The 26,581-nt window shown below is 42.6% G+C and overlaps 1 protein-coding gene across 8 annotated transcripts; it reads right to left on the reverse strand.

Annotated features, from left to right (window-relative positions):
- Positions 1–4,977: 4,977 nt before the first annotated feature.
- ATG13 (autophagy related 13) lies at positions 4,978–26,224 on the reverse strand. Of its 8 annotated transcripts, none has more exons than XM_066551244.1 (18): positions 26,038–26,224; positions 20,448–20,529; positions 19,511–19,591; positions 18,764–18,883; positions 18,118–18,164; positions 17,422–17,562; positions 16,344–16,384; positions 15,709–15,805; positions 15,264–15,362; positions 14,442–14,532; positions 12,003–12,101; positions 10,758–10,868; positions 9,511–9,644; positions 8,227–8,311; positions 7,392–7,469; positions 6,976–7,092; positions 6,381–6,509; positions 4,978–5,167 (listed from the first exon to the last, which is right to left on the reverse strand). In XM_066551244.1, exons 2-18 carry the CDS (start codon positions 20,514–20,516, stop codon positions 5,090–5,092), a joined length of 1,617 nt encoding a protein of 538 aa, XP_066407341.1. In that variant the 5' UTR covers positions 20,517–20,529; positions 26,038–26,224; the 3' UTR covers positions 4,978–5,089. The 8 variants fall into 8 exon arrangements, with proteins under 8 accessions (XP_066407341.1, XP_066407339.1, XP_066407340.1 ...); XM_066551242.1 differs by having other exon boundaries at positions 8,194–8,311; positions 26,038–26,220; XM_066551243.1 differs by lacking the exon at positions 26,038–26,224 and adding an exon at positions 22,880–22,958 and having other exon boundaries at positions 8,194–8,311.
- Positions 26,225–26,581: the final 357 nt, after the last annotated feature.

The raw sequence follows: 26,581 nt of genomic DNA on the forward strand, positions 1-26,581 counted from the left end.
GATCCAGACATGTTCGTCAAGTGGCAGCAGCAGTGACACATCTACAAGAAACAAGTAAGGCTGTCTATGCTGCCAACCACAACCATGCTGCAAGGAAGGAAAGAGAGTATGAAATGCCCCCTATGTGAGTAACTCTGAAGAAATATTAGGTTGCAGGAGCCTTGGGCTGGAAACAGATTTAAAACAAAAATGAAGTAGTATAGATTTGGCTCTTCTGAAGAAGGATGTTCTTCCACATTACCATCTTCCTGTCACGATGAGCAGTCTGCCTAGGATTTCCAAGGGTGCCAAGCAGGAGCCACTTTAGGAATTGCTGGCTAAGTTTATCCTGGGGCAAGTGATACACTCAGCAGAAGCCTGCACCTTCTCATTTCGATGGATGTGGATTGCTAACTTGATGAGCAATAGTCTGGTTAGGACCACCACACTCCTCTTGATCCATATTCAGTTCACCACTTTTTCCTAACGACTGCAGTTTGCCTGTTACATCAGTAAGTTTTTTGGCTAGGATGCAAGAATTAGGAGTAGAATGGAGAGGGCTGGGGCTAAAGCCATCAGCATCAGGCAGTAGCCTGACTGCTGGGTTGTCAGCAATGGTATGTCAGGGTGATGTGTTGAGGCTGATGTCAACACTTGCATGTCTAAAATGTGTGCTGCTTGTCTGTTTTTACTGTACCAGTTAAGGGCTTCCCACTGTTGCCAGCTCCCCTTCTGTATGTTGACATGGCCCCTGTAATGGGGTCAGTGTGGTTAACATTCCAACTATACAGAGAGCTCTCAAACCTCCCCAGTGTAGCAGGTGGTCCTGGCTCTGGGCTTTGTCACAGTGACCTGCCTGGCATTGTGCTGTAGCAACATCAGCTCAGAGGAGTTGGAGAGCAGGTGCACCTGTCCCTGAAAGGGAGCTGGCACTGGCAGGACTATGTTATGTGCTGCCATGGGCAGTACTGAACACAGTGTGAGCACCACTGCAACTGGACACTTTCTCATGAGTAGCTGCCTCCTGACTTGATGGACACTGTTCTGAGAACATTTTTTATAAATACATAAAGTAGGCTCACAAAGTGATGGTATTTAATTGTTCATGACCTTGGTGGTTAATCGTACCACCAATTATGTGATTGTTTTCTTTGTCACTTATTTCCTGATGGTTTTTCCAATCCCTTGTCTTCCTGGTGACATGGTGTAAATAGTGGAAACTGAAAGCCCTGTAGTAGGCCCCAGATCCTACAGGATGGTTTCTGTGAGTTTTGACACTGCACTGTGTCTTTTTAAGTTCATTAAATGACACTCATAAATACACATATATAGATGCATATAATGTAGACAGATTGCTACCTGTGAGATTCCAGTGGTATGCTCAGTTTACTGTGTTACCTTCTGAAGATGTGATTAAGAAAAGATTGCTTTTATTAGTTATCCTTATATCCCAAGCTGGAATATTCCCTTCATAGAAGCTTCTAATACACAGAGTAATTTTTCTCTTTTTTTCCACCCCATTCATGTAATTTTATCCACTGTGTCTTTTTTTATAACAACCAGACACCCTTTACACTGAAGCTTAAATCAGCAGTTGCTATTAGTACATGGATTTTTATAATCTTGTCTTTCCTTTAAAGGGAAGGTGTTGGCACCATACCTGGCACTGTGTGTTATACAGGGTTAACTTTTACCACTACTAGAATGCAGCTGTTAAGTTTGGTTATTCTTTCTGCATTTTATTAGTCTCCGCTATCTCTCCTGTCAACTCAAAAACACTCCTATGCTTCTTTAAGTATGTAGCAACCATGTACAATGCAAATTTTCTGGGTAATTTTTTCTGCCTTTTCCCACCCCTTTCCTCTGGAGATAAGTTAATATTTGTTTCCCAGTTCATGGTGAGGTCAGCAGGGTCAAACACTGTATGACTGTTCCTCCCACCTCCAGGCACCTGTTCTGTCTGTCCCTCACTGTCCTTCCAGTAGGTTGATCTCAGCAAGATCCCACTGACCTCTCCAACTATAATGCACCAGTCCATTCTGCCCTCTGACAGAGGCAGCAACTTGCTCTGTCCTGCATTCACTGAGAGGCCCCTAACCCTCCTTTTTCCTGGAGGAAAACAAGCATGAGCCTGGGACTGTCCCAGACCTGTTGGTACACAGAAAAATGCAGAGTGTTGCTTACACAAAAGTTTTATTGGAAATTCTTTGAATACTTGAAGTACACTGGAGACTTTCCAAAATAATACACTTGAGGAATCTTCCCCTCCACCCAAAGTATCTGTAAATCAGCAGCTACATAGATACTGTCCTTAATATTCAGCAGAGCAGAGAGCTGCTAAAATAAACAGCCTTCATTACACAATCTGTGGCAGGCCAGAGCAGCAGCTAGGTCTTTACTGAAGCAGAGCATTTGTGCAGTGGTCAGGGAACTCAGAGCCTAGATGTAGCAACTGTGTGTTAAAACTGAAGACACTCCAGAGAAGAGGCAGGTAACTCAGCCCTGGAGACTCTCTTATTGCTGTGGCCATCCAGCTCAACGCTAGCAGCTTATATAGGCAATTTTCCAGCCTTTTGAAGAGAAGAATATGTGCCACAATGCCATTTTGCCTTATGAGATGTGAGAGCTGTAGCCATGTTAGGAACTCCAACAATAAAGGAGCACAAGTACAAGCCCTGACCTCCTGGGTGGGGTTAACAAGAATGGCAGTGCTCCCTGCCAGCTCCACAGCTTGTCAGCAGAAGAGCACAGCAGGAGTGCTGGCTAGATGAACTTCAACCTCAAGTGTTCTCTATTCATATGGTGTGAACCAGCCCTTTGCCTCATCTTTGCTGCTCTGCAGCCCAGATTGTATCACTTCAGAGACTAAAGTTGACAACCACCTATGAACTACTTCCTACAAAGTGGCAGACCAACTTCCTGAGCACAGGTGAGAGGCAGTTGATCCATTTAATTCCTTGTTCCAGCACCCTTCTGTGACCCTTTCCACCTATGAAACAAGGTGGCTTTTGGATGGGTATCAAGTATTTGTTACAGCCTGTGTAACTGAAGTCCTGTTAGAAACTGTTTCATCTTGGAACCTTTCTTAAATGTTTCTGCATCTTACTTTGCATGGACAAAGCAATTTCCATGTGAGGTTGCTAAGAAGTTGAATCAGTTGAGTAAAATAAAAAGGTTCTGGTGGGTAATTTTCCTTCAATGAAGCTCTTACCTGGAGTTTTAGAACTTACAAGGCCTCCCACCAAACATATCTCTCGACAAAAATACTCATAAACTTCAAAGCATTGCTTTGTTCTGGCCTTATAGTAAGCTGCTCTGAATTTGGCTCCTTGTTCTAGCAGTGACACAGAAATAGTGTCCCAGAGTGGAGCTGGGGTTCCCTCATCAGCTGCAGGCAATCTCTTCCAATGAAGAATGCAGCTAAGCTGAAGCTGCCACATTGCACCAACTAGAAGGCTGGTTACTCAGCCACTCTGAGGAAATGAAGATGGTTTCTCAGTGCTCAAGCAACACAACTCCACTTAAAAGAAACTAGGGGGAAAAGAAGTGGTTTTGGACAGTAAGGGGTCTTGCAGTTGCACACTGTAGTTACACGGGGCAGGAAGAGAGAAAACCACAAGAAACCCCACCTTATCCAAGTTTCTGTTTAGTGTCACTGTTTCTCCTCCCATCCTTACATGAGGCAGAAGACATGCAACAGCCAAATCACCCATAGAGCAATTCCAGCCAGTCACACTGTCAGTGGCTGGATTATTACAAAAATAAAATTTCAGCTATTTGAAAGCCAGCTGATTAAAAAGTACCATAAGCTTCCCAAAAAAGTGTGCTTCTTTAAAGAAGCTGCCTTCTGAATGGCAAAAGAACACTACAAATTCATCCATGCCTATCAGGAGACAGCTTTTTACCAAGTCCCTGCCACTCCATTCCACTGACGTGTGCATTTCATTCCATCAGTGAGCCCTGGCTGGATGTAATGGACACACAGTCCCCCAAACAGAGTATAATCAAGTCTGTCTTAGAAAATAAATATCTTTGATATTTTCTTGCAAAGAGAGACTAGCCTCACTGGCTAGGGTTCCATGGCACACTTGCTCTCTGCAGTGATCAGGACAGAATGACCCGCACTATAACATGAAAACAGAACATCTTTTAAATATAGGTTTCTTTAAAAGCAATAAATATTTTTTAATTCTTAAGATCATCTATTAACCATAAAGCAGGAAGGTTTGCAAGGATTAGAGGAAAAAATCTTGGACTAAGACTCCTAGTTACATAACCCTAAAGAAATAGGATTCCTAGTATTTACAGTTATGTTTCAAAACTAGAGACTATGAATTCAGCATCATCACAGCTGCTACGTGCAGGCTTGCCAACAGTCAACACTGTTAAACTCAGCATGGCCGAGTGTCAGTGCACTCGGGAAGGAAATGTGGAAAGCATTCCTGTAGTTTCATTCCTGCCTGTCAGCCACCTAACAGAGGGCCTTGCACAGTGTAGAGACCCAATTCCTTAGAAGCAGGAAAACAAAGGTAACTTGGATTATGCAGGTTCCAAAGCTGACGTCTCTCCCTGTGCTCCAAGCACACACTCTGAAGTCAGGATGAAATGCCCAGTTCTGTGGAATGGACTTTAAACAGTTGAATTTGCTGAACTCACAGACCCTGGAAATAAGCCAAAGCTTTCTATGCTCTAACAGGATCAGAGACTGCAGGAAAAAGTCTGTTAGCAAGAAGCTCTACCTAGGAAACTTGCACCATAGGACCCTTGGAGGAAGCATATGGCAGCTTTCCACAACGCCCCTCCATACAGAACACAGACCGAAGAGAAAGCAAGTTTCCATACACTGGGGTTTGACTTCCTGTGTCCCTACTGAAGTCTTAAAACTGACTGTGAGCAGGAAAAGCAGTCCAGAACTATGTGGTGGAAAAGTTGAGGAGAATCAGCAGATGAGTCGTATCTGTCATTGAAGAGAGAAAAGAAAGCTCACTTGATGGAGGGAACTAGTCAATGTGAACAAAAGGCAGAGCAGGGGGGATAGAGATATTTGTTGATGTCCTCTCCAGGATGCCTTGAGGAGGAAGAATTGCTGCAGCAGAACTGGGAAACAGCTTCACTGCAAGGTTTCCACAAAAGCATCAAATTCTTTGACATTTTTCTCATGGACTGCCAGCTTCTCTGGTAATGAGTCCTGGAAGGTAAGGAAAAATGTAGATCAGGGTTCATTCACAGCAGACAGAAGGAAATTTTAAACACACTAGGAAAAAAATCTGTTTCTCAGTCATGCAATCCCTCACCAATGCTCTGGGCTCACCTTTCTACGTGCACAAAAGCAGGAGCCCTCTGGCAGCATCCAGGAAATTACCCTGAGCAGGGCACTCTGCCCAGAGCCTGTTTGTTCTGCAGGAACTGGAGGTGCACTGGGGCCTCACCTTGTGTAATCCCCACCAGCTGCAGCACAATAACCCACTCAAATCATTGCCTTCATCAAGTCACTTGCTGCTCTCTGGTTTTCATTTTTCTCCACAGTGTGGCACAATGCCAGAGAGCCTAAGAGAGTGCTCGCCCAGATGTGACTCACCAGCCACACCAGAACTCTAACTCTGCTCAGGCTGCAAAGTCAGGCCTGGTTTGCCACCAAGTGAGACAACCCAGAGGCAGGATTAGTTTGGGGGGTTTCAGTGACCCAGAGCAAGCATGCTGCAGCAGTCTTCAGCTTCAAGACAAACACACTGGTTTCAGAGGCTCAGGTGTACCAGAAACAAATCTGCATTTATTTGGGAAATATTAGTGATGGACTCCCTTCTGTAAAGTATAGGAAAAAAAACTCTCTCTTCTGAAAAGTGTAGGAAAGACATGGGGCCTGCTAGAGTGGGTCCAGAGGAGGGCCATAAAAGTTATCAGAGAGCTGGAGCACCTCTCCTGTTAAGACAGGCTGAGAGACTTGTAGTGATTCAACCTGAAGATGAGAATGCTCTGAGGAGACCTTATTTTGGCTTTTCAGTACTAAAAGGAGACTTTTAAGAATAATGGGAACAGACTTTTTAGCAGGGGCTGCTGTAATAGGACAAGGGACAATGATTTTAAATTGAAAGAGAGTAGATTCACACTAGATAAGAGAGAATTTTTTAATGAAGCTGGTGAAAAATTATAACAGGCTGCCCAGAGAAGTGGTGGATGCCCCATCCATGGAAATAAACATGGCCAGGTTAGATGGGGCTGAGCAACCTGATTTAGTTGAACATATCCCTGCTCATTGCAGAGGGGTTGGACTAGATGACCTTGGTTCCTTCCAACCCAAACTATTCTACAATTCTATGAAGATACTTTTTTCAAACTAGAAATAGGGAGAGCATTATAAAGTACATATGATTTCCACATACAGAAATTTCAGGATTCCATACCAAATCCTCTGCCATGGACTGTGCTCCAATGTCAATGGAGAGGCTGCTGAGTTGAGGGGGGTTCTGAAATTCACGGTAAAATGTCCCCAGGTCCATTGGAAGAATGTCATCTTTTGAAAATGCTGGTTTCTACAATTGAAGACACTGCTGTTAATTCCCAGAGACACTGGCTTCCCTTTTGTTACAATCTCAGGTAAAGTTGTTACCTGCTATCAGTAAACATCTCAGCATTATAACTGTTGCTGCAATAATGCATATTAAATAACTGAAGAACAGCCAATATCACTTGATATCACAATAGCACTTGAGCAGTTGGAAGAGAACATATCTTTGGAATCTAGCTCCTCTAGGTGCTAAGAGAGAGGATGCCAAGCCCAGATGTTAGTAGACAACTGAAATGGTATTTCATTTGTAGCTGATGATGCCTGGTACCAGTGTCTTGGCAGTTCTGGGACTGTCACGCCCTAGAGTATGGTACTGTGAATGATGTGTCTTTACCACTCCCACTGAAAATACTCTGAGATCATTTGCCATCACACCAGAACATGAAGCCCACCTAAGGTGCAGGTGTAAGAGCTCTGATGGGGGCACTTACAAAGTCAACCATAACGAAGTCATCATGGGTGTTCCCTGTGCTGCTGCCACTGGAGCCCTCTGAGTGTAAGCTGCCGTGTAGAGGAGATTCCGTTTCTGGGGATTCAGGAGGATTGACCTGCCCAAGAAATCAAAGATGGTGAGTAGTGATCTTACAGTCATGTCTGTGTGTGCTTTGGCAGTGTGGGGGCAGTTAGGTGGGACAATTAACATTAACTAGAGCAGGGGCAACAAACACATGCTGTTATTTGCATGTCTACAGAGCCCAAGATTCAACACAAGAGACTTCTTGAAAGCAAACAAATTGGAATAGCTAGTTATTTTGTCCAAAACCAAAGTGTATTCAAGGCAGAGAATAGCATGGATGTTTGCATAAGGGATGCTGAGAAGGCACATATACCTCTGGAAGAGTCTTACCATGGGGTCGTTATCTTCCAGCTCAACATTCTTGGGAGCAAACATGGCAAAAGGAATGTCTAAGTTGGCCATGGTCACCTGAGGAGATTTAGCAAACAGAATTTCACTAAGATGCTCTGCTTACCAGGCATGAAAAGGATATTGAATGTCTTTGTCAGGCCAGCTAAAAACGGCCCAAAATCACGTCAGCAGTTAGGCAGGAGGCTGACAACCTCATTTAAAAGGCATGAAATCCAAAGATGATACTCTGTTGACCTAATGCAGATACATATCTTGAGATGGGATTGCTTCTATACACATCTTGTATAATATAGGCAAGGATTAATGAACTGCTACAAATTGAAACAATTCTCATTCCTTCATCCAAAAGGCCTACAACTGCAGCCCTAGGAGCCAAGCAAATCTCTAAGCTGCCCTAGCTGAACTTAAATGCTTGCTTCTAGTGATGAACTGGTCTACTGCATGTTCCTTCAAGGAAAGGAGGCTTGCTATCAGCTTTCCTAGTTTATGGATCTGTGGTACTTGCAGATCATTGCTGAGATCCAAGTGGAGTACCAAGTCTTCTATTCTCAAATAGGGTTCTGGCAAATCAATGGCTGTCACATCCCAAAAGGATTTTATGAAAAACAAAATACACCTTGGCAAAACTACAACTTGTAGGGAAATGCAGCAGGCAGAAATATGCACTCTCTGAGTCTCTGAGGTTGCCCTGGCATTGGGGTGCTTTTTGCTCCTCTATGTATGAACAGACAGGAAAAGAAAGGTATTATGGTGTTCTCTGAGAAGATCTACTGCCTATTACCTGGTTAATGGGTTTGTTGACAAAAGCTCCCACCTTCCGGATAAAGATGGTCTCCAAAAGGTCATGTGGGGAGCCACACTTTCCTTCACTGCTGTTGGATACTGTTTCTGTGTCCTCACTGGGGGAGGAAAATACATAATTAGTGCCTTCTGACCCAGGGCAGATAAATAAGGTTTTTTATGAGACTCCTTCATTTTTCTTGGTTTACTCCTAGTATTGGAAGAAGGACAACAGAAATCTGTCCTCGTATCATACCTTCCTCCTCAGTCAGGAGCACAAAAGGAAAGTGGACACTTGTGGAATCAGGTTTTTTTTGTTTAAAGCTGGACAAAAACTATTTAGTTGAATATAAAGTTGCTGAAATAGGCTTTTCTTCTGGGAAATGGGCTTTTAACTTGTGTGTGTTCACAGCAATTCCTGTTCATTACTACTATTTTTCAGTAACATGGTACTCACAGATCTCTCAGGAGGTGAGAGATCTCCCATTATATCTGTCATTCAGTTCACAAATGCAGCAGATCTGGTATATGACAACAGCCACTCCCAGTATGATTAATTCACTCCATAGCTATTAGGTACTTCCATGACCTATTGTTTTGGGTTTTTTCCTACCACAGGTATTCAGAACTTTAAAACAAAAAAAAATAGTTTTGTCCCATGGAAAGAGGATTACCTAGAAAGGACTGAAGAGGATTACCATTCAAATATACCCAGGAAAGTGAGTTTTGGTTTCCCCAGAGTTCTCTGTGACTCACAACTATGTGACCCCAAGAGAGATTTCTCAAGAAATAAATATAGTGATCAAAAAACCAGAAGGATTTAATTAGATGTGAGGGAGTTGATTTAGGACAGTTTGAGGTTGCATTGTTTCCTTTTAAATAACTTTGTGCCTAAAGTTTCTTACTAAAATGGTGAACAGATTTATGGTAACTACAACTGGCTTTGGTAACAATGCACATTAAGTCTAGAGAATTTAAGGCTCATTTTTGAACTTACTGCATCTTGTTTTACAATAAGCAAAAGCAGCAGAAAGATTGAAAAAAATGATAAAATCGATAATAAAGTTGACATAGAAGAAGATATATTACATAGAAGAAGAATATTACATAGACTGGGAGGTTTAAATAGATGGACAAGATCATTGTTTGGAGTAAGGCTGAAAAAGCCCCAATCAGAGAAATCTGCAAGTTGATTTGAGGAATGACAAGAAAATAGTTATGCTACAAACAATAAATAAAAAGGGCAAACAAAAAGTTTTATCTTAACAGGCTTATAAGTGGGTTAGCAGAAGTGGTGGACCATCTAAAACCAACCCACCTGCTAGAAGGAGTAGCTGCTGAGTAATGGACTCCCTCCAGTGGGGTGCACATCCTCTCTTGGTCAGCTTGAGTGCCATGCGCTGGCTGGCTAGGAACTGGGGGAACTCCCCCTTCTTTGCCTGGACCAATCAACTGAGATAGAAAGAAACAGTCAAGTTAAGAAATCTCAAAATCAAACCAAAACCACAGTGCAATAAAGAGTAGATTTCCATTATACTGGGCATAAGTTGTGGGGGTTTTGGCATATGATTGGTCTCTAGCCCCTATAAGCCTGAGAGAGATGTCATGTAGGAGTGTATTATCACAATACAAACTCACTTTTTACTCCCTTTCTACTCTAATGTCCATTTCAGGCCTGTTTTACACTGCAGAGTTTTCTGGCTGTAAGTCCTCTGCTTCATGGGGAGGAATGGAGAAAAAAAACCTTACATCCCCTTGCTACAAGCCCATGGCTCCTACAGCTTCAAGAGAAGGGGAAGTGGAGAAGGAGGTGCTGCTCTCTTCTCCCTGGGATCCAGTGATAAGACGCATGGGAGTGGTTTGAAGCTGCACCAGGGGAGGCTGGACATTAGAAAGCATTTCTTTGGAGAGAGGGTGGTTAAAAACTGGAGCAGTGTTCTCTTCCTAGAGAGGCTGTCAATGCCCCAAGCTGCCAGTTTTAAGAGGCATTTGGACAATTGCCTTAATACCAGGCTTTAGCTTGGCCAGCCCTGAACTGGATGTTGGATTAGATGCTCACTGTAAGACCACTCCAACTGAAATGTTTTTATTTTATTAACATTTGTGTCAGCAAAACTGGTGCAACATCAATATCACAAGCAGAAAAAGACTTCTGTCAACTTGGCTTATTTTTCTGATGAACCAATATAACTATGTCAGTATGAACTGCCAGTGTATCCTATGTCTAGCCTACAGAACTGCGCTTGGACAGCTACAGGGGCAGCAGCTCTGTAAAACAGGCACTGTTTGGAATCAGTGACAAGCAGACCAGGCAAACAGGTCTGGTGTCTGCTCTCTTGGCATAGTTTTTCCACATGACCCCATACCCCAGTAAAGTCAGGGATGCTGAGGAGCCAATTCCCAACTCCTGTGGAAGTTGTGCTTTCTCTGTGTTTACTTTATATTCTTTCCATTCCTGACAGACAGGACACCAATGCAAGCACTAGTTTCAATGCCTCTCTCAGGTGTACAAGTGACACAAATGGCTGCAATACCAGCCATGCTGGTTCTACTCTCTACAAGTACCTGGTGAGGGTGTGCAGCATTCAAGCCACCAGCAAAGAGTACAGGATACCCCATGTCAGCTGATCCAACTCCCAGGGCAGCAGGCTGATAGGAAAGACGTGAGCTGGAAAGCTAGGGAAGAAGAGAAAAAACAAGGGCAAAGGGAGAGGAGAGAGGAAAGGGAAGGGGAATGCCCCACAGCCTGAATAATCACCAGTCACTGAAGAAGGAACAGGAAAAGTCAGAGGCACAGCATTTCAGGCTGGCAGAAGGATGCTAGATTTTCACTGAAATCAATAATGTAGGTTATTCTAAAAAATTCTTATTGCTATGAGGACTACTTGACAGTAGTCCAGGGGACTAAGTCTGAGCCTTGACAGGAAAACAAGATTGGCTTCCTACACATGTAGGAGGAGGCTGTGCAAGGTATGGCTGACATCCAGTCTCAGGGAAGCTCTGCTCTACAGGCCTACTTTGAATACTGGTGTAGTGGGTTACATGAATGCCATCATAAACTTACTGAAGAGTTAATATTTAATATTTTTTTATCCCAAAACAACTTCATTATCAACTGTTTGAACCTACTTCCATTGCAAATTAAAACAGCTCATCTTCCAGACCTGTTCAAATAGGTCACCTGTTCAGTGAAAGAATACATGGTCCCATAAATGTGCCCAGTAAAGAGAACTGGGAAGCTAACCCTTGTGAGATTGCTCTAGGAATTAAGTGTTGGAAGCAGTGAAACCCAGGAGAAATTCCTTATACATCCCAGGCAGAAATCTACCCAGTCAGGTTAGATACAACTTTCCTGTTTAGACTTGCCTGACCTCAAGATAAGTATTTCTTCCAGAGCTCAGTGTGAGCTCCAGCAGCTCCAAAGCTGATGTCCTTTACAGGTATCAAAATGAGGAACAGCACTTTGATTCACATGAGGCTAGTTCAGCTGAGTGGAGCTCTAATGACTATACAGGTTCTAGGGACATTGGCTGTTAACACTCAGAATTGTGCCTTACTAGTGTCTTTCACTAACAATCCTTGACAGCTGTTGTGATTTTAGGGGTGCTTGTCCTGTCTTTAAGAGACCTTCATCTGCAAAGGCATTTAAGAAGCCAGTCTCAGTAAAGTGTCTGGCTCATTGTGGGTTCACCAGTCTTTCCCATGCACAACAAACACTCCACATTGTCAAATTTGTATTTTCCTGTATTCGTTTTGTCCTGCTGGAACTTCTATTCTGACCATGTACAGCATATTCTATTGACAACTCACTTGATGGGAAAAGGCCAGCCCCATCACTGGGACCTTCAAGGTGTCCGTCACCACAGGAGGTGGGGTCTGAAAATGTGCCTTTGTGACAGTAAAAACACACTGTGCAAAGACACAGACAAACAGAGGAAACAAGGAAAAGAGAGAATGAGGGGGGAGAGAGAAAGAGAGAGAGAAGGACTTCAGAGAGGAATTATGAAGAGTTGGATGAACTGAATGCTAGTGAAGAGGTTTTGGCTGCAGCAGCCACACCTACACAGAGAGCAGAAATCTCAGTATTGCCAGAAGTACATTCATTTTGTAAAGAATTGACTGTTTTTCAATCTGAGTGAACCACTGAACACAGGTAATATTTTAGACTCCAGTAAACCCTGACAGAAAGTAACTGCCAGAGACTCTGTTCCACAGTTAATTATAATTGGTACCAGCGAATTAGCAAGAAAGCTGAGCAGATGCCAGAAAAAGTCAAGTACTTCTTTTTTTTTTTTTTAATTTACAAATTACTTGTATTTCAGCACTCTCCATCCATCCATACTTTCTATCCTCCAGCTTTCTGAGGGGTCCTATTTTGGCAGGTCCATGCTGCACCCTGAGAATAAAGGTGACCCAGACTACAGTGCAATTCAAAGACACTGATGTGAAGCGGGAACTCCATCAACAGGAGCAAAACTCCAGAGGACAGTCTCACAGAGGGTGCTAATGCACAAAGGGCAAACCAAACCTCGTTCAGTCCCATACCTCCTCCCACAGTCATTTTCCTAGCAATGGTTTTCAGTTTGAGGAAAGCTTCAGCTTCATTTCTGGGTATTACCCATGGCCAGACTCTCCTGAATTTTGGGCTGCTTCACAACGCACCTATGCAGACATACAAGCTCACAAAGAAGGTGACAACTATTTTCTTGTATCACAGAGGTTAGGCCTCACTTTTACTGAGAAGGCAGGCAGAGATTGATAATATTTGCCTACAAAATCACACAGTTCCTAGTATTTTCCTAGTCATTAACCTGCACAGGACATGTAGAAAGCTGGAGAAAAAAAATAACTACTTCTTTCCCTTTTAATTTAAAGTCCACTCAGCCAAGGCAACCTTACAATTCTAACTGTGGTAACAAAGACTGGCAGTTGCTTTACAAATAAGGGCACAGCATATGGCAACCATGAGCCACAGAAAAAGCAAGAATGTAGGCTCATACTTTATGTGAATCCTCAAGGTTCATGTGGTTTCATAAAGCTTTTCCCCCCTCAGTGACAGTAAAGCTTCATGACGCCTGCAGAAATGTCAACTGCAATATAGTTACATACACTACTACTGTTAAGTAACACTGGCACAAGCAAGCCAGTGGAAATTTCCTTATGAAATCTTTTGTATTTACCCCTCTTTAGGAAAACGCAGGACACAACTCAGCCACAAACTAATTTCCTGAACTCTGTATTGCAGAATAAGAAAAGCTCTATTCCATCAGACTTACCATGAGTACTGACTAATTAGTTCATCATTGCCTGATGCCTGGTCACCTGAAATCACTTTGGCACAGAAATGCTTCCTAAGAGAAGCTCATTTCTAGCTTGTTCATATAGGAGAATACATTCTGCTAAACCATACATATTAATTCCTCTGAAGCAGCAGAAAGACCCATAGCAAATTCTTTCCATTTGGAACAGCATTCCAATTATACTTCATTCTATGTTTCACATTGACAGTGAAAGAGATTTAGAGTCTTTGGATTGTCTTTAAAGGTCAGTAGAGCCATCTGCTTGGCTGGACAACAAGGCAGGGCAATCCTGAATATTTAAAGCAATAGACAACTGCAACTCTGGCCATGTTCAAAATACAGAACTGTGGAATCACATACATAAGACAGTAAAAGAACGTGGGACTTTCTGGGGTTTTATACTCAAAAGGAAACCATTAGTTATTTGTTTTAAAATTGAAACTTAAATGCAATTTGCATGGGCAATTTTTTTGCCAATACTTATTCCTGCTGCCCCAACAAATTTTAATGGTCCAATAAATACAGCTTTTGTCTTTTTTCTGTCTTTCTCTAGCATTTCCCTGGTATTTCAGTGTCTCTTTCTCTATGTCAGTCTCTTACTCATACTTAAGCTGCCTGGCATCAATGTCTTGAATTCCTCTCTTGCAGTACTGGTATGCAAATGTGTAAATGTGTAAGCACACTGCTGTCCTCTTCAAGCACAGCTCAACCCAGCTACAGGAACAGGCTCTTTTAATTCAGTCTTTCTAGGCCCTTGGAATTTTGTTGAAATTAGTATCTAATTTCAATAGATTTTACTCAAGAGTGTAATGACATAAATAACCCACACATTAAATTTTAATTAGCAGCAGGAGGATTTCTGTTTGCACAACAGCTGATGTAGGAATATGCAAACTATTCTTACAGCAACTGTTCTATCTAGAAGTAAAAAGAGCCTGGTTTCTCTTACCTGAGATGGAGGAGAGGTGGAAAAAGATGTGGTACACACTTCTTGGGAATCTTCTACTGAGGGGTATACTGCACCATTGTCCTCACCAGCTCTAAAGCAGCAAGAAAAAACAAGTTTTCTAACCAGAAATATTCCTTAAAACAAACAAATAGTAAAACACACTGGGACAAACACTGCAGGGAGGTTGAGAGTATTTGGGTGTAGTTGAAAGGAGAATTATGAAGGACTCTCATCTGCTTGCCAGATCTGAGGAAAACAAAGTGGGAAAACATGAGTTTTCCTCGGATGTTTGTCTTTTACCCCATGTGAAATAAGAGGTGTATCTAACTAATACTTTTCTTATACAAGCTAGTGCTGCTGGCCTTGGTGTTTACACAACCATTGTCAAACAACACCACTGGTCCAAACCTGAATGCCCTCACATTCATTTTAGAGAAGGCAAACCTCTCATCTCCAAAGAGAAATTAAACTGATCTTCCCCCAGTGGAAATATCCAGGGATGCATGCATCTAGACATGTAGTTCTGCATCAGGATTAACCATTACACTTTCAAATTCCTGAATGCAGCCAAGATTAAACATCCTTTGTGTCCAAGTGCTTCTGTGAAGAATTTGGGAAAATACTGGGGCTTGCTGCACTCAGCCATCTCAATGTGAGGAGCAAAATGTAACCCTTCATCACATGTTTAATTGTGCCAATTGACTGACCCTAATTCTCCAGTGTCCCTTCCCATGCTGTCAACAAAGAATGGAAAAGGCTCTGTATTTGGGCATAATGGATGCCTTTACCATGGCCCATGACCTCAACTCAGTATTTTCTCACCTGTAATTGCAGGGATGCATGGGTGAAGAGCTGGGATAGGGACGGTCCACAAAGTGATCAATTATAATCCCCATGATAGGAGGGGTCCTCTCAAACTGCCTGCAAGGCAACAAGCAATGGTGTTACTGGCTTTTTCTCTCTACTCTTTCCAATTCATGGTGCCCTCACAGAAAACCCTTGTGTCTATTAATGGGATCAGAGCATCTTTACAATTTAGTCCTGTGACTCCAGGCATGCATCAACAATTTGGAGTTCTAGAGCCTGGCTCAGGGCTACCCAAATACTCCCCTTGCTGCAAGCTTAAGCAAGAGAGAGAGCGTTCCTCATGAAAGAGAATCTCAGCAGGAAAGGATAAGCAGAAGGGAAAGATTTGGGGGCTCAGAACATGAGGGGTTTAAGAGTAAATTATTGTAAAACAGTTTCTGGCATGATCACATTTTCTCACCTGGTTGACATGAAAGCAAGGTTGATTCTGTAGGCACACGACAAAGTGATGGTGCCCACTGGGGTACCCACTGTCCCAACACGGACTGTCTGGAAACCTGCAAAGTTAAGGAATAATTCTCAGTTTCACTGATTATTTATGTGCCGCACTTTTTTATTCTGAGTTTACATCATCTTATTTCAGTAGTGTTACCATTATCTCTTGCAATGTGAACCCCAAAAACACACATAGAACCCATAACAAAACAGGTGCACTAGGTTGCCTTGCTGGTAGGCTTCACTTGCAAGACTTCTGATGTTGCTTCGTGGCTTCTTGGTCTAAAATATTGTTCTGAAGTGCTTCTTGTTCCTCAGTAGATCATGATCTCCTTTACCAGTCCTGCCCCTTATCAACATAATTCTGTATTCTTATTTCAGTTCTGTATCACTAGAGTTAAAATGGCAGTCACCCGAGACTTTGTCCAAGTACTACCATTATACTTGTCACCTTGTGACACAAGGCTGCACTGGCAGAGCCAGACAAAAAGCATATGTAAGCCTCAGACTGAATTTCCCTATGACACTGGGGAATAGTAACCAAAAGGCAGTCAGAATGAAACACAGTTCTGCTCTTGTTTGTGTGTTGTCTAATCTTACCTTCTCCCAAGCCACTCAGCTGGACTTCACCAAAATATATCCTGAAGGAAAAGGAAAAAGAAAAGCTGTTAGATCCAGCTGGGACATAATGCTATACATATCCTTATTTCTTACTTAATTTTGGGAGTTGGAAGGCTGGAACTACTCTTCAGGAAAAAAAAGCCCAAAATAAATGGCTGGAATGCCCATCTCAAAAAACCTTACAGCTGCTCCAGAAGAAGAACAGGTCATGTAAAATGAAGGAGAAAGAGAAAATGGTAGTCCAATCAGGAATTTCTCTTTAATTTTTTAAGCCTCTGTGGTTAAGTCAGTTCAGAGCAAAAATGTGATGTGATACAAACTTCACAGATAGGCCTGAGTCTAAAAGCTGATGCTCATCACACAACATAAGAGGTTAACTGTGCTGTAAGAGTTGCTCTTAAGTACGTGCCAAGTCAGCAATGGAGGCAAAAAAGTGAAAATGGCTGGAATTTGAGTTTTCAGCTGTGCAAACGATAACAAACCTGAAATTTACAATCATATATATTAGCTATGCACACATGTCAAAGACTTTTCTAACAGCCAAAAAGAGAGTCTGTAAGACAACTGTGAACTACAAACCAGTCAGACTCACAGGCTAAACAGAGTTGAACCCAGTATTTGGATGAGTAAACTGCAAAAACTACAGGATGTGAAATTGAGGATGCATCTTTAAAATGGAGTAACAGGAGAGAGTCTGAATCTATGCTGCAAAAGTACACATTGCAGTTATGTGCAATGTAGAGAGCCATTTATCAAACACAAGCCAGACACCAAACAACTGGGTGCTAGTAAGCAATTTAAGGGACTGCATGTAGAATTTTTTTACTCTTCCTAACGTGGCAGGTAAACACTTCACAGCCTATGCTTAGCTTTTCTTTCAATGGCTCAAGTAAAGGTGATACACAGACCAAAGTCTTCTTCTGTCACTGATCAGGAGTACTTCTATAAAAATAATTTGATTTTATTATTGCCCATCCCTTTTTAACTACATTTGCAGCTACACTGTGCAAGTCTAGTCTCTTCTGTTTGCATTTCAAATGGGAAATTTTTGCTTTACCTGTACAATATTACATATTCATGGCCTTGTTTCCTAGAGAGTCTGTAGGCTGGAGTTACTCTGGTTATAGCAAGCAAAGACTTCAGCAATAGCGAAAGCCTGTTGTATACAGTGTATGAAACTTTGATTTCTTTGTCACACCTAGAGAACACAAACGAAAAAAATTAGTCTTTTGTCCACAACTAAGCTGCCTGGATTTGGGGCTCTTGTTTGTTTTTGGTTTGCAATTGCTTTTGTTTATTTTATTTAAAATAAAAATTACTCTGGGCCAGTTGTTTTATTTTATTGCCAAAATGATAAATAAAGCCCCAGTGTGGCTACCTGTACTGACCAACCAGCTAAGCATCCTGCTTCAACCTAGTTACCTGCTGTAGAAGAAATTGCTGAAAAATGCCATGCAGCCTTCTACTAAACAGAGACACCTTTTCAATATGAAAAACATTTGTCATTACTACGAATTCTTGTATCTGAGGAAACTTACTAGTTGTAATGGAAGAATGAAGAAGGAATTAAATTACTCGTTTTCATTCTTGACACTGGTGTTTAAAGAGATTGACTGCTGCTCGAGACAAAGAGAAGAGTTCCCTCTGGAGTGCCCCTGGCCACACAGCCAGTATGTGCTCATGGATCACCGTAGATTAACCACATGTGCCCATTGCATCAGCTAAGAAATACAAACACAAAGAATGCACTTACTTTTCATTCATTTCCAGACACCAAATTTCCAGCTCCATGGAGTCCCCCTGGATCAGAGAAAAAATGGCAAACAAAGGCTCATTCCAGAACACAGACCTGTTCAAATCTCATTAGTGATCAGCAGTGGCCACACCTCTCAATGGTTTGTCTCCTGGCTCGCACTTTCTTGTGATGCAATGATAGAAAAAGGTGCACTGGAAGTGTCCCTGCACAATTATATCACCTGAGGGAATACCTTCTTCAGAATGCCTAAGTTCTTCATGGGCTAAGAAATTAGTTTCTTAAAATTTAAGAATTTAATTTTCTTAAAAAATTTAGATTTTTCTGCTGCGTCATTTGTGTGTTTGGCCTCAGATTTTTGCAGTGAATTGCTTCTGTTAAACAATACATTTCATTTCATTAGCATATCACTTAATAAAATTTAGATATTCTCACATTGTCTTGGATTAAAGGGCAGGAGCTCTCATAGTTTATTGGAATAAGATCCCAATATTACCGGATGGAATGTGCCTGGGCTCATCTGGCCCTTGCTGCTGGACCAAAGGCAGCAGCTGTGGGCTTCACACCACAACAACAGTTGACTTAAGATTCAGGCAGAAAACTCCACAAACAAAAAAAAGGGCATCTGTTTTGACTCAGTTCTCACCTCTGAGGTTTTGAGAGAAATCTCCACGCACATAGACCGTCCAACAGCGGGCAGCTGTCCTGCCAGGGCTTTCTTTGCTTCATGAGTAACCTCTGGTATATCTTTGATTGCCAAATTGAACTGCAGAATCAAAGGGATGGTTCCATTTTTTTTATTTCTTTGAAAAACTGTGTGATGGTACATTTCAGACAGGCTCACAGACCCATATATAACATACTAGGTCAGTGTCCACTGAAATATTTATGAAACAGAAAATTCCCAGCTGGGTTCAAGCTTTTCATATTTACAAAGATTCCCTTGGCTGCTAATTCAAACGTTTTTCTTATTCCTGCTATTAAAAATATGCTCCTTTTCCCTCGCTTCAGTCCTATCTTCATCCACAGAGTATCTTGAGTCTTTTCAATTTTATTAAAGCCAAATACTAAAACGTCCTGAATTGCAGAGTAGCAAACTTCTGACAGATAAGAACTCATCACCCCACCCCCAAGCAGATCTTGGAAATGTGCCTTAGCTAACAGGAGTTGCTGAGAAGCATTATTTCTCTTACTCTTCATCAGTAAGAGTCCAGAGTGATTTGCTGCATGTGAAGAACAACCACCAACCCCCCGCAACATCACCACAAACATAACTACATGTAGTACCTACTCTGTGAATAATTATTATTGTCTGCACAAGACTGTAGTAATCACGTGGTGTTCCCAGCACACACACAGAGTTATGGAGTGGCTTTAAAAAATAAGACCTTACCCAGTCAGAACCTGTTGGGGAGGATGATGAGCGGGTACAGATTTTCTCTCCAAGTCGGGCCTGGACAATTACTTGTACTGTCTGGAATAGAAATAAAAGGATACTTAGTGATGTTCTGGGCTCAGCACCAGCTCTGAGCCTCAGTTCAGAGCCTGAGCTACACAAGCTCCAAGTGAAAAAGATGAAAGGGCTGACCAGGATGTAGAGAAGTAAAGTTTGCTACACTGTTCTTCAGTTCTAATAACTTTAAATTATTACATGTAATAGGCAAATGTATTTCAGAAAGAAAATCATTTTAGGCTGACCTTTTTCTGTAACAAGACTAAAAGACAAAGTCAATTTTGCAATCAGGATTTGCAGTTTTTATAGAAAATTCAGAAAAATTTACAAAAATATCCGAGGCCCAGACAACTAAACTAAAGACAAATGAATCTGTCTATTTAGACCAAAGCCATTGTCAGATTATCTACTTGCACCAATGTATGAAGTGAGGCCAAATTTTATAATTACATATCAACATCATTCAAGAGAACATTCTGGTATTATTGTTTTTGGATGCAATATAAAAATTTAGATAGGCTGAAAGAGTGGAGTCCAGCAGATAAACTACCTAAAAGCTGGTGGTTGGACACGCTGCTAGAAACCCAAAGCTGACAGAGGTGTGAAGTGCCTACAGCTGATTCTAAAGCAGGATGTTTCTGGAGGATGGAAGAGGATTTGAGGGTAGAAAAAAGGGGAAAATATGTTTTTCTAGTTGTTCTCAGGAATCTCTTAAATTTCACATCAGCCCTTCTTGCTTTGTTCTTCTTCAGCAAAACAAAATAAAACAAAAAAAAACAACAAGTCTTGTTACTCTAGCCACACCAAGTATGTCATTTGTTTTTTGGCATTTTTTAAACAAGGAAGAAGAGGCATTTGTCCAAAGGAGAAAAATTACCTTTAAAGCAAAAAATTTGATGAACTTGTCCAGGTCCTTCCTGTCCTGGGAACTGAGATCAGTGTCCATTGCATATGGCAATCTGAAATATAGCACAAGTCTGGGAATGAAGTCTCCTTCAAGCTTTCTGTTTAGATTTCAAAATATTTTTGCTATTAGAGGTCATCTCAAAAGAAATGATAAATACCAAAGTGCTCTACCTGTCAAAATCCAAACACGCTAAAAGGTTTGACATGTGAGTGTGTGGTATAAATGCACATTGATAGTTTATCTGGTCAGTGCAAAGATCAAAAAATTAAAAAAAAACAAGGCTCACAATTAAAACTCAGTACAAGTTCTTCAATTTTGCTAGCTTAATTTAAAAAAGCAAAACAAACAAACAAAAAAACCCAGAACACCCCAACACCACAATGACTGCATTCTATGCCAAGCTAACCATCACACATGGAGGTCTCTGCTTCAGAAATAATGTATCTTGAGCTATCAGCACTGGTCAAAACCAAGCCAAATTGCTATCTTGAGCTTGAAATTCTTAGAACAGTATTTCAGTGGTATTTCAGCAGAAATCTGTATAATAAACCATTGCTGGAACAGGCTACACTGCTTATTTACTTTCAATAAATAGTACATGAAGTAAAAATTATACAGCTACAAAATTCATCTACAACCAACTGAAAAGACAAATTTTTGTCAAGAAATAGACCAAAATCCTCTATTCACTTCTCTTGAAAGCTCTGATAATACATACTTAGCTTTCACACTGACACTGCCTTGTTTTTCAAAATACAATTGTTTCTAGGAACACAATGAACTTGCACAGCGTCTGAAGCAGGGCAGGGCAAGGCACTAATCCTATTTTTGTCACCATCATGTCACATGGCCTGGGATAAATCACAATTCATCTGTCTCTCAGTTTCTTCACATGTAAGTTAATAATCATATAGAGACCACTGGGGAGGAACGCCTTAATTAGCAGCACTGGTAGTTTTTCCGTGTAAGCCTTCAAAGCATGAATTCACTCCTACCCCTGCTGCAGTTTTGGGACAGCTAATCAGCCTGAGGCAGCTTGTCAGACATCCTGTATTTAAAGAACGTGCTGCTCCTCGCAGGAATGCCGGCCAGCTGAGGTCAGGGGCACGAGCAGCTTCTGTGCACAACGTTATTCAGTGTTCAGTCATCAAGCAAAGACTGAACTTACAGCAAGGTATGCTATTTATGCAAATGAAAGCTTGCAGGGCAAAAGGGCCAATAGCCCTGTTCACACAGCAAATAGAGAATCTTTCATGACCATGCACATGCAATACTTCTATTCAAAATATCACACTTAATGACAGTAAAGCCCAATGCTTTAGGAGCATCAATCAAAAAGGGCTGCAAGATAAGAGTACTGCAATTTACAGAACATTTTATAGAGAACAGGGCTGCTTTCTGAATGACTCTATAAAAAGAAAGCTGGACATAGAGTATAGTTGAAAGTTCCTGGGCTACATTCATACCACATCTCCTTAAGCTGTACTGTTCTCATTACAAATTATAATTTAAATTGAGAACTAACAACAAAAAATATTCAACATCAGATGCGTTTTCAAATTATCCCTTGGATATTTTAACCTCCTTATTGAAACTGTTATCCCTTCTTTCCTTGCCTTTACCTCCACTAGACAGATTACAGATCCTTTCCACTGTGGGGGGGTGCAAAAGGAAGGCAGCATTTAAAGTGCTTGACACAGTACTCAAAATTTAAAAACCCCAACCCTTTAGTACACACATGTACCACTACAAAAAAACCACAAATCCCCCCAAACAAGCAAACAAACAAAACCCCAGGCAAGAACAACCTGTTATTATTATTTTGACTTAATTAAGTACAGCACTGTAGGGGCTGAGGAGACCTGAGATCTTTGACAAACCTGGCTGATACAGGCAATAAAATACTGCATTAAAAATATGTTTTTCTCAGAAAAGAGAATGCTGACATTTAAAAACTAAAAAAAAAAAAAAAAATAAAAACCAAAAACATACTGCCTTTGAATGTGAAAAGTGATATGTGACCCCTGCAGAAAGATTCAAGGAAGTACATATCCTGATATTGTGGGAGAGCTGTCAAACAAAACACCCACATTTGCCTTTTGAGGCTGAAAAAAACTTCTGATATCAACTATTTCAAGATACTTGGGGACTAATGGAAGGTGTTAGGCTCACTGGTCTCTTAGGAAAGGAAACAAAGATGACCATCAGCATGGCTCCATGTGCAGTACAGGAATTTGTTCTGATGACCCAAATATTTCTAGAGGAGAGAAACAACCACCAGAGGGTTCAAAAAAAATGAGAGCCTCATGGCTCTGCCCTGGTGCAGCAGAACTGGGATTCTTCTTGGAAAATCTGAAACTACCTGTAACATTCATCAAACATTTGGAGATTCATACTGTTACCTCTCAAGCTCCAAATGCCAGCAACAGTTAACCCACCAGAGTCCAAAGTAGAGCAGAAAGTATCAGGCAAGGTTTCCTGGAAAGGAATAAATAATTTCATGGGAAAACTGGGACTTTGGAACTCACCTCCTGAAATGTCTAAGGGCTCTTATCTGACAGCCAATAATCTCTCCATTTTTTTGTAGGAGGGCCTCTGGTGATTGCCTGAGACCTTCTAAGGCTTAGAACAGTATTCACCTTTAGAATCAGTCTTGGTAAGAGTTAAGATGTAGCTAGAATTACAGCAAACTTTTTTTTTTACAGAAATTCTTTGGTACTTTCAGGTTAGCTGCCACAGCTGACCTGAACAGGAAGGAAATTTTTTAAACTGAGTTCTACCAAACTCAATCAACTTCTCACATCCAGTAGGTTGCAATGCCAGCATGGCTCCTTGTTAAGTGCTAGTGCACAGCCTATGCTTAACTCAAGGATAACACAGGCTCATTTTACACTGAGTAACAACTAGAGGGAAATAACCTTTGGTCTAGGTTAGAAAAATCCAGATGATTGATCTCCCCTCAACCAGGTAATCCCTTAAGTAAACTGATATATTCACCAGCACGTGATGCAGCAAGCATCTTTTCCATATGGCTTTTTGCTTTGTCTCCAACTTCCTTAACAGCCGTTTTTATACTGTTGCTTTTATTTATATGCCTTTGTCTTCACTTTACTTGAACAGAAACATCAGAAACAGCAAAGGAGAACTGCCTCATGTGGCTCTCTTGACTAAATCCTTATTCCTTCTCCCAAGGTTGAGACAGATTTTATCCAACAGCTTAACATCTAAGTGTTGTGCCTTATACACTCTACTGCTATTTATACCCTCCTTCTCTGAGGAGAAGGACACATCAGCATAAGGTGATGGCGCTGTTCGTTGTTGTCATGCAAGGAACTGCAAGAGCCCTCCCCTTAATGCCTCGGCAGAGCCGAGAGGAACTACAGCGACAGGCACGCCGTGCTCCTGCCCTGCTCCGTGCTCCCAGCCGTGCTCCCAGCCGAGAGCAGCCCCGCTGGCGGCAGACACCTGTAACCCGGCACACAGCAGCTGTATGGCAACAGCGGCGATCACCGGCATTACACTACGTGTTCCGTGCACGGGAATTGAGCCAGTGCATCTCTCTGACACCTACAGAAACAGGAAAGGAGCAGAAGCACCTGACACACACCAGGCATTATTGTTGCTGCTGGGGAAAGCATATAGAGGCTGCTTCCATCATCTCCTATATTTCCCTCTGAGCCATGGCTGCTACAACTTAAAAGTTATCTTGCTTTCTTTTCAACCAGACCTTCATCAACGCAAAATAATTACTCATGGTTCTTATGCTAGAGTGAAACTGAAAAGACAAGAGGGAAGAAAGCAGAGTGGGTGTAGCTGTAAGGAGAGGGCTGTGGACAGCTCTCATCCCAGATCTTCGTTCCCAGTTACTGGACTGTGCGCCGCAGACTGCACTCCTTGCCCATACCACTCGTCCAGAACTTGTTTTTTAATACAGGACCAAATTGACTCTCCAAGGATGTCCTATGAGAAGCTCAGAAAAGCCTCATTGAATCATGCAGTAAACAAGAAGCACATGGAAGTTTTTGAAGGTTTTAAGAGCTCCTGGAACAGGTCCTCCCTTCAATGAACAAGAAGCTTCACTGCAAGCAGGTATTTTGAGCACACTAATAAGCAACTATATAAAGATCTTCATAAACACAGTGCTCTGTTTCAAGACTGGGCCTGCAAGTCAAACTCCAGTATCCTACAATTACTTAAAATTAATCTCCATTTTGCCTTCTTAGTAGATTAGTCAGAAACCTAGGGAGAAGTAGCAAACAGTTCTAAGTTTGAAGGTGTGACACTCTCATTCTTTAAAGTTTGTGGATTTTTTTAAAAGAAAATATTAAATTCTATAGCAGAATAGAATAAATTCAATAGCAGAAAAACTGTTTCACATAACATAAACATTCTGATGTGATCAAAGGCTCTGTAGTTCACTATATGCTCAAGTTTTGACTGATAAAGAGGTAATTTTTCCTCCTCATCAGGAAACAGATTCACTTTTTAACCAATAACTCCACAGCTTAGTAAATACCTTACTAAAGCCAGCACAGCCAGCTCCACTGACTTAAAAACAATATTAAGTAATTCCTGTTGACCAACAGTTACATTCTGTACTTCCCTAAGGTCTAAAAATGGTATCAGTCCAAAGGTCCATCCTCTCAGTTTGTTTGTCAAGCCAAAGTATACAGACTAAACCAGAATCTGCTTCTACATACCCTGCACTATAATCACCAACACAATCACCAGTGTTCAACTATTGTTTGAACCCATGTTCAGAAATGTTAAGATTATACAATACCATTTAAGCAAAATAAAGTGATCCTGTATGATCCTTCTGGACATCTACAGACAGCCTGGCTCATCTGAAAGACTTATTTCTTGCCACAAGAAGGAAGGGTCCTCCAGGTCAGGCCAGTCCTGCAATAATTTGGAGATGCTCCAAACTTTATTTGGACAGCCAACTAATTTTCAGCTAAGGCAGTAATTTGCCATGTTTTTCCCCCTTGGTATGTGCCTAGTCATATCACTTTTGGGATTTGTAAGTAAGCAGTTTGTAGGCTTAGTCCAAAGATTCCCTTTTCTACCTATTCACTGGCATGGAAGATGTCTCTGCTCCCACTGAATCCACGGGAACGACTCTGACTGTGCCCTGAGAGCCACACCTCCCGCAGGAAAAAGAAAGATACGACCACCTGTAAACCCCTGCTCTTTCCCAGCATACCACAAACTCGCGTCTCACAGGAAGACTATACAAGACCATAAAATGGAGCGTGCGGTCTCAGATTCCACTGTTTCCAACAGGCTGTGAAGCATTTTGATTTGAAATGACCCCCTGCTGAGATTACAGCGGGCCACATCTTTCCCAGGCTCCACTGACAGCCACCAGTCGTTAGGAAAACGAATCGCAGCCGACACGCGGCTGTCTGGAACCGAACCCCACGAGCAGCGAAGCAAAGTAAAACGGAGACGCGAACCCACAGCCAATGGTTTAAGACGCACATCACAGCCCCCTCCCCTGGAAGGGCCTCCCGCAGGCTCGCGGAGCTCCAGCCCTGCCCTGCGGGAGCCGCGGTACCTGCGCGGGGCCGGCAGTGCTGGCGGCGCGGCGGCTCATCCCGTGCGGGGCCCGCTCCGCCGCCGCGCCCCGGCGCCTCCTCCGCGCCCCGACCGGGCACGGGGAGAGCCCCGCGGCCCCGGGGCCGCGACCGCCGCCTCCAAGCCCCGAAGCCGCTCCGGGGCTCCGGCCGGCGCCCCTCCTCCTCCTCGTTCCCGGCTCGGGGGTCTCGCCGCGAGTGTCAGCGCCGGCGGGGATGCGCGGCCGGCGGCGGGGGCCGGGCCGGGGCTGCCGCTGCCCTCAGAGCCGCGGGCTGCGCCGCGCCGCCGCCATCGCCGTCGCCATCGCCGCTGTTTGTTTTCATCCGCTGCGGGCGGGGGGGGAAGGAAGGAAGGAGGAAGGGAGGGAAGAAGGGAGGTGCCTGAGTGTCCGCAGCGGCACTTTCCGCACGCAGCCGCCCGCCGCTCCCCTCCCGCCCGCGGGGCGCCGAGCCCACAGCCCGGGGAGGCAGGACGTCGCCAGGCCTAAAAAATCGGGGCAGCGCCCGGTGCCGTTCCCGCCGGTA

This window comes from Molothrus aeneus, chromosome 6, assembly GCF_037042795.1.
Source record: "Molothrus aeneus isolate 106 chromosome 6, BPBGC_Maene_1.0, whole genome shotgun sequence".
NCBI lineage: Eukaryota > Metazoa > Chordata > Aves > Passeriformes > Icteridae > Molothrus > Molothrus aeneus.

Excerpts from the sequence above, each read along its gene's own strand:
- ATG13 (XM_066551242.1), bottom strand. The coding sequence starts at position 20,516 with ATGGACACTGATCTCAGTTCCCAGGACAGGAAGGACCTGGACAAGTTC. Across the intron at positions 19,592-20,447 it reads TCAAATTTTTTGCTTTAAAG|ACAGTACAAGTAATTGTCCA; the intron begins GTAATTTTTCTC and ends TTTCTATTCCAG. Across the intron at positions 17,563-18,117 it reads TGTCTGGAAATGAATGAAAA|GTGTGACAAAGAAATCAAAG; the intron begins GTAAGTGCATTC and ends TGTGTTCTCTAG.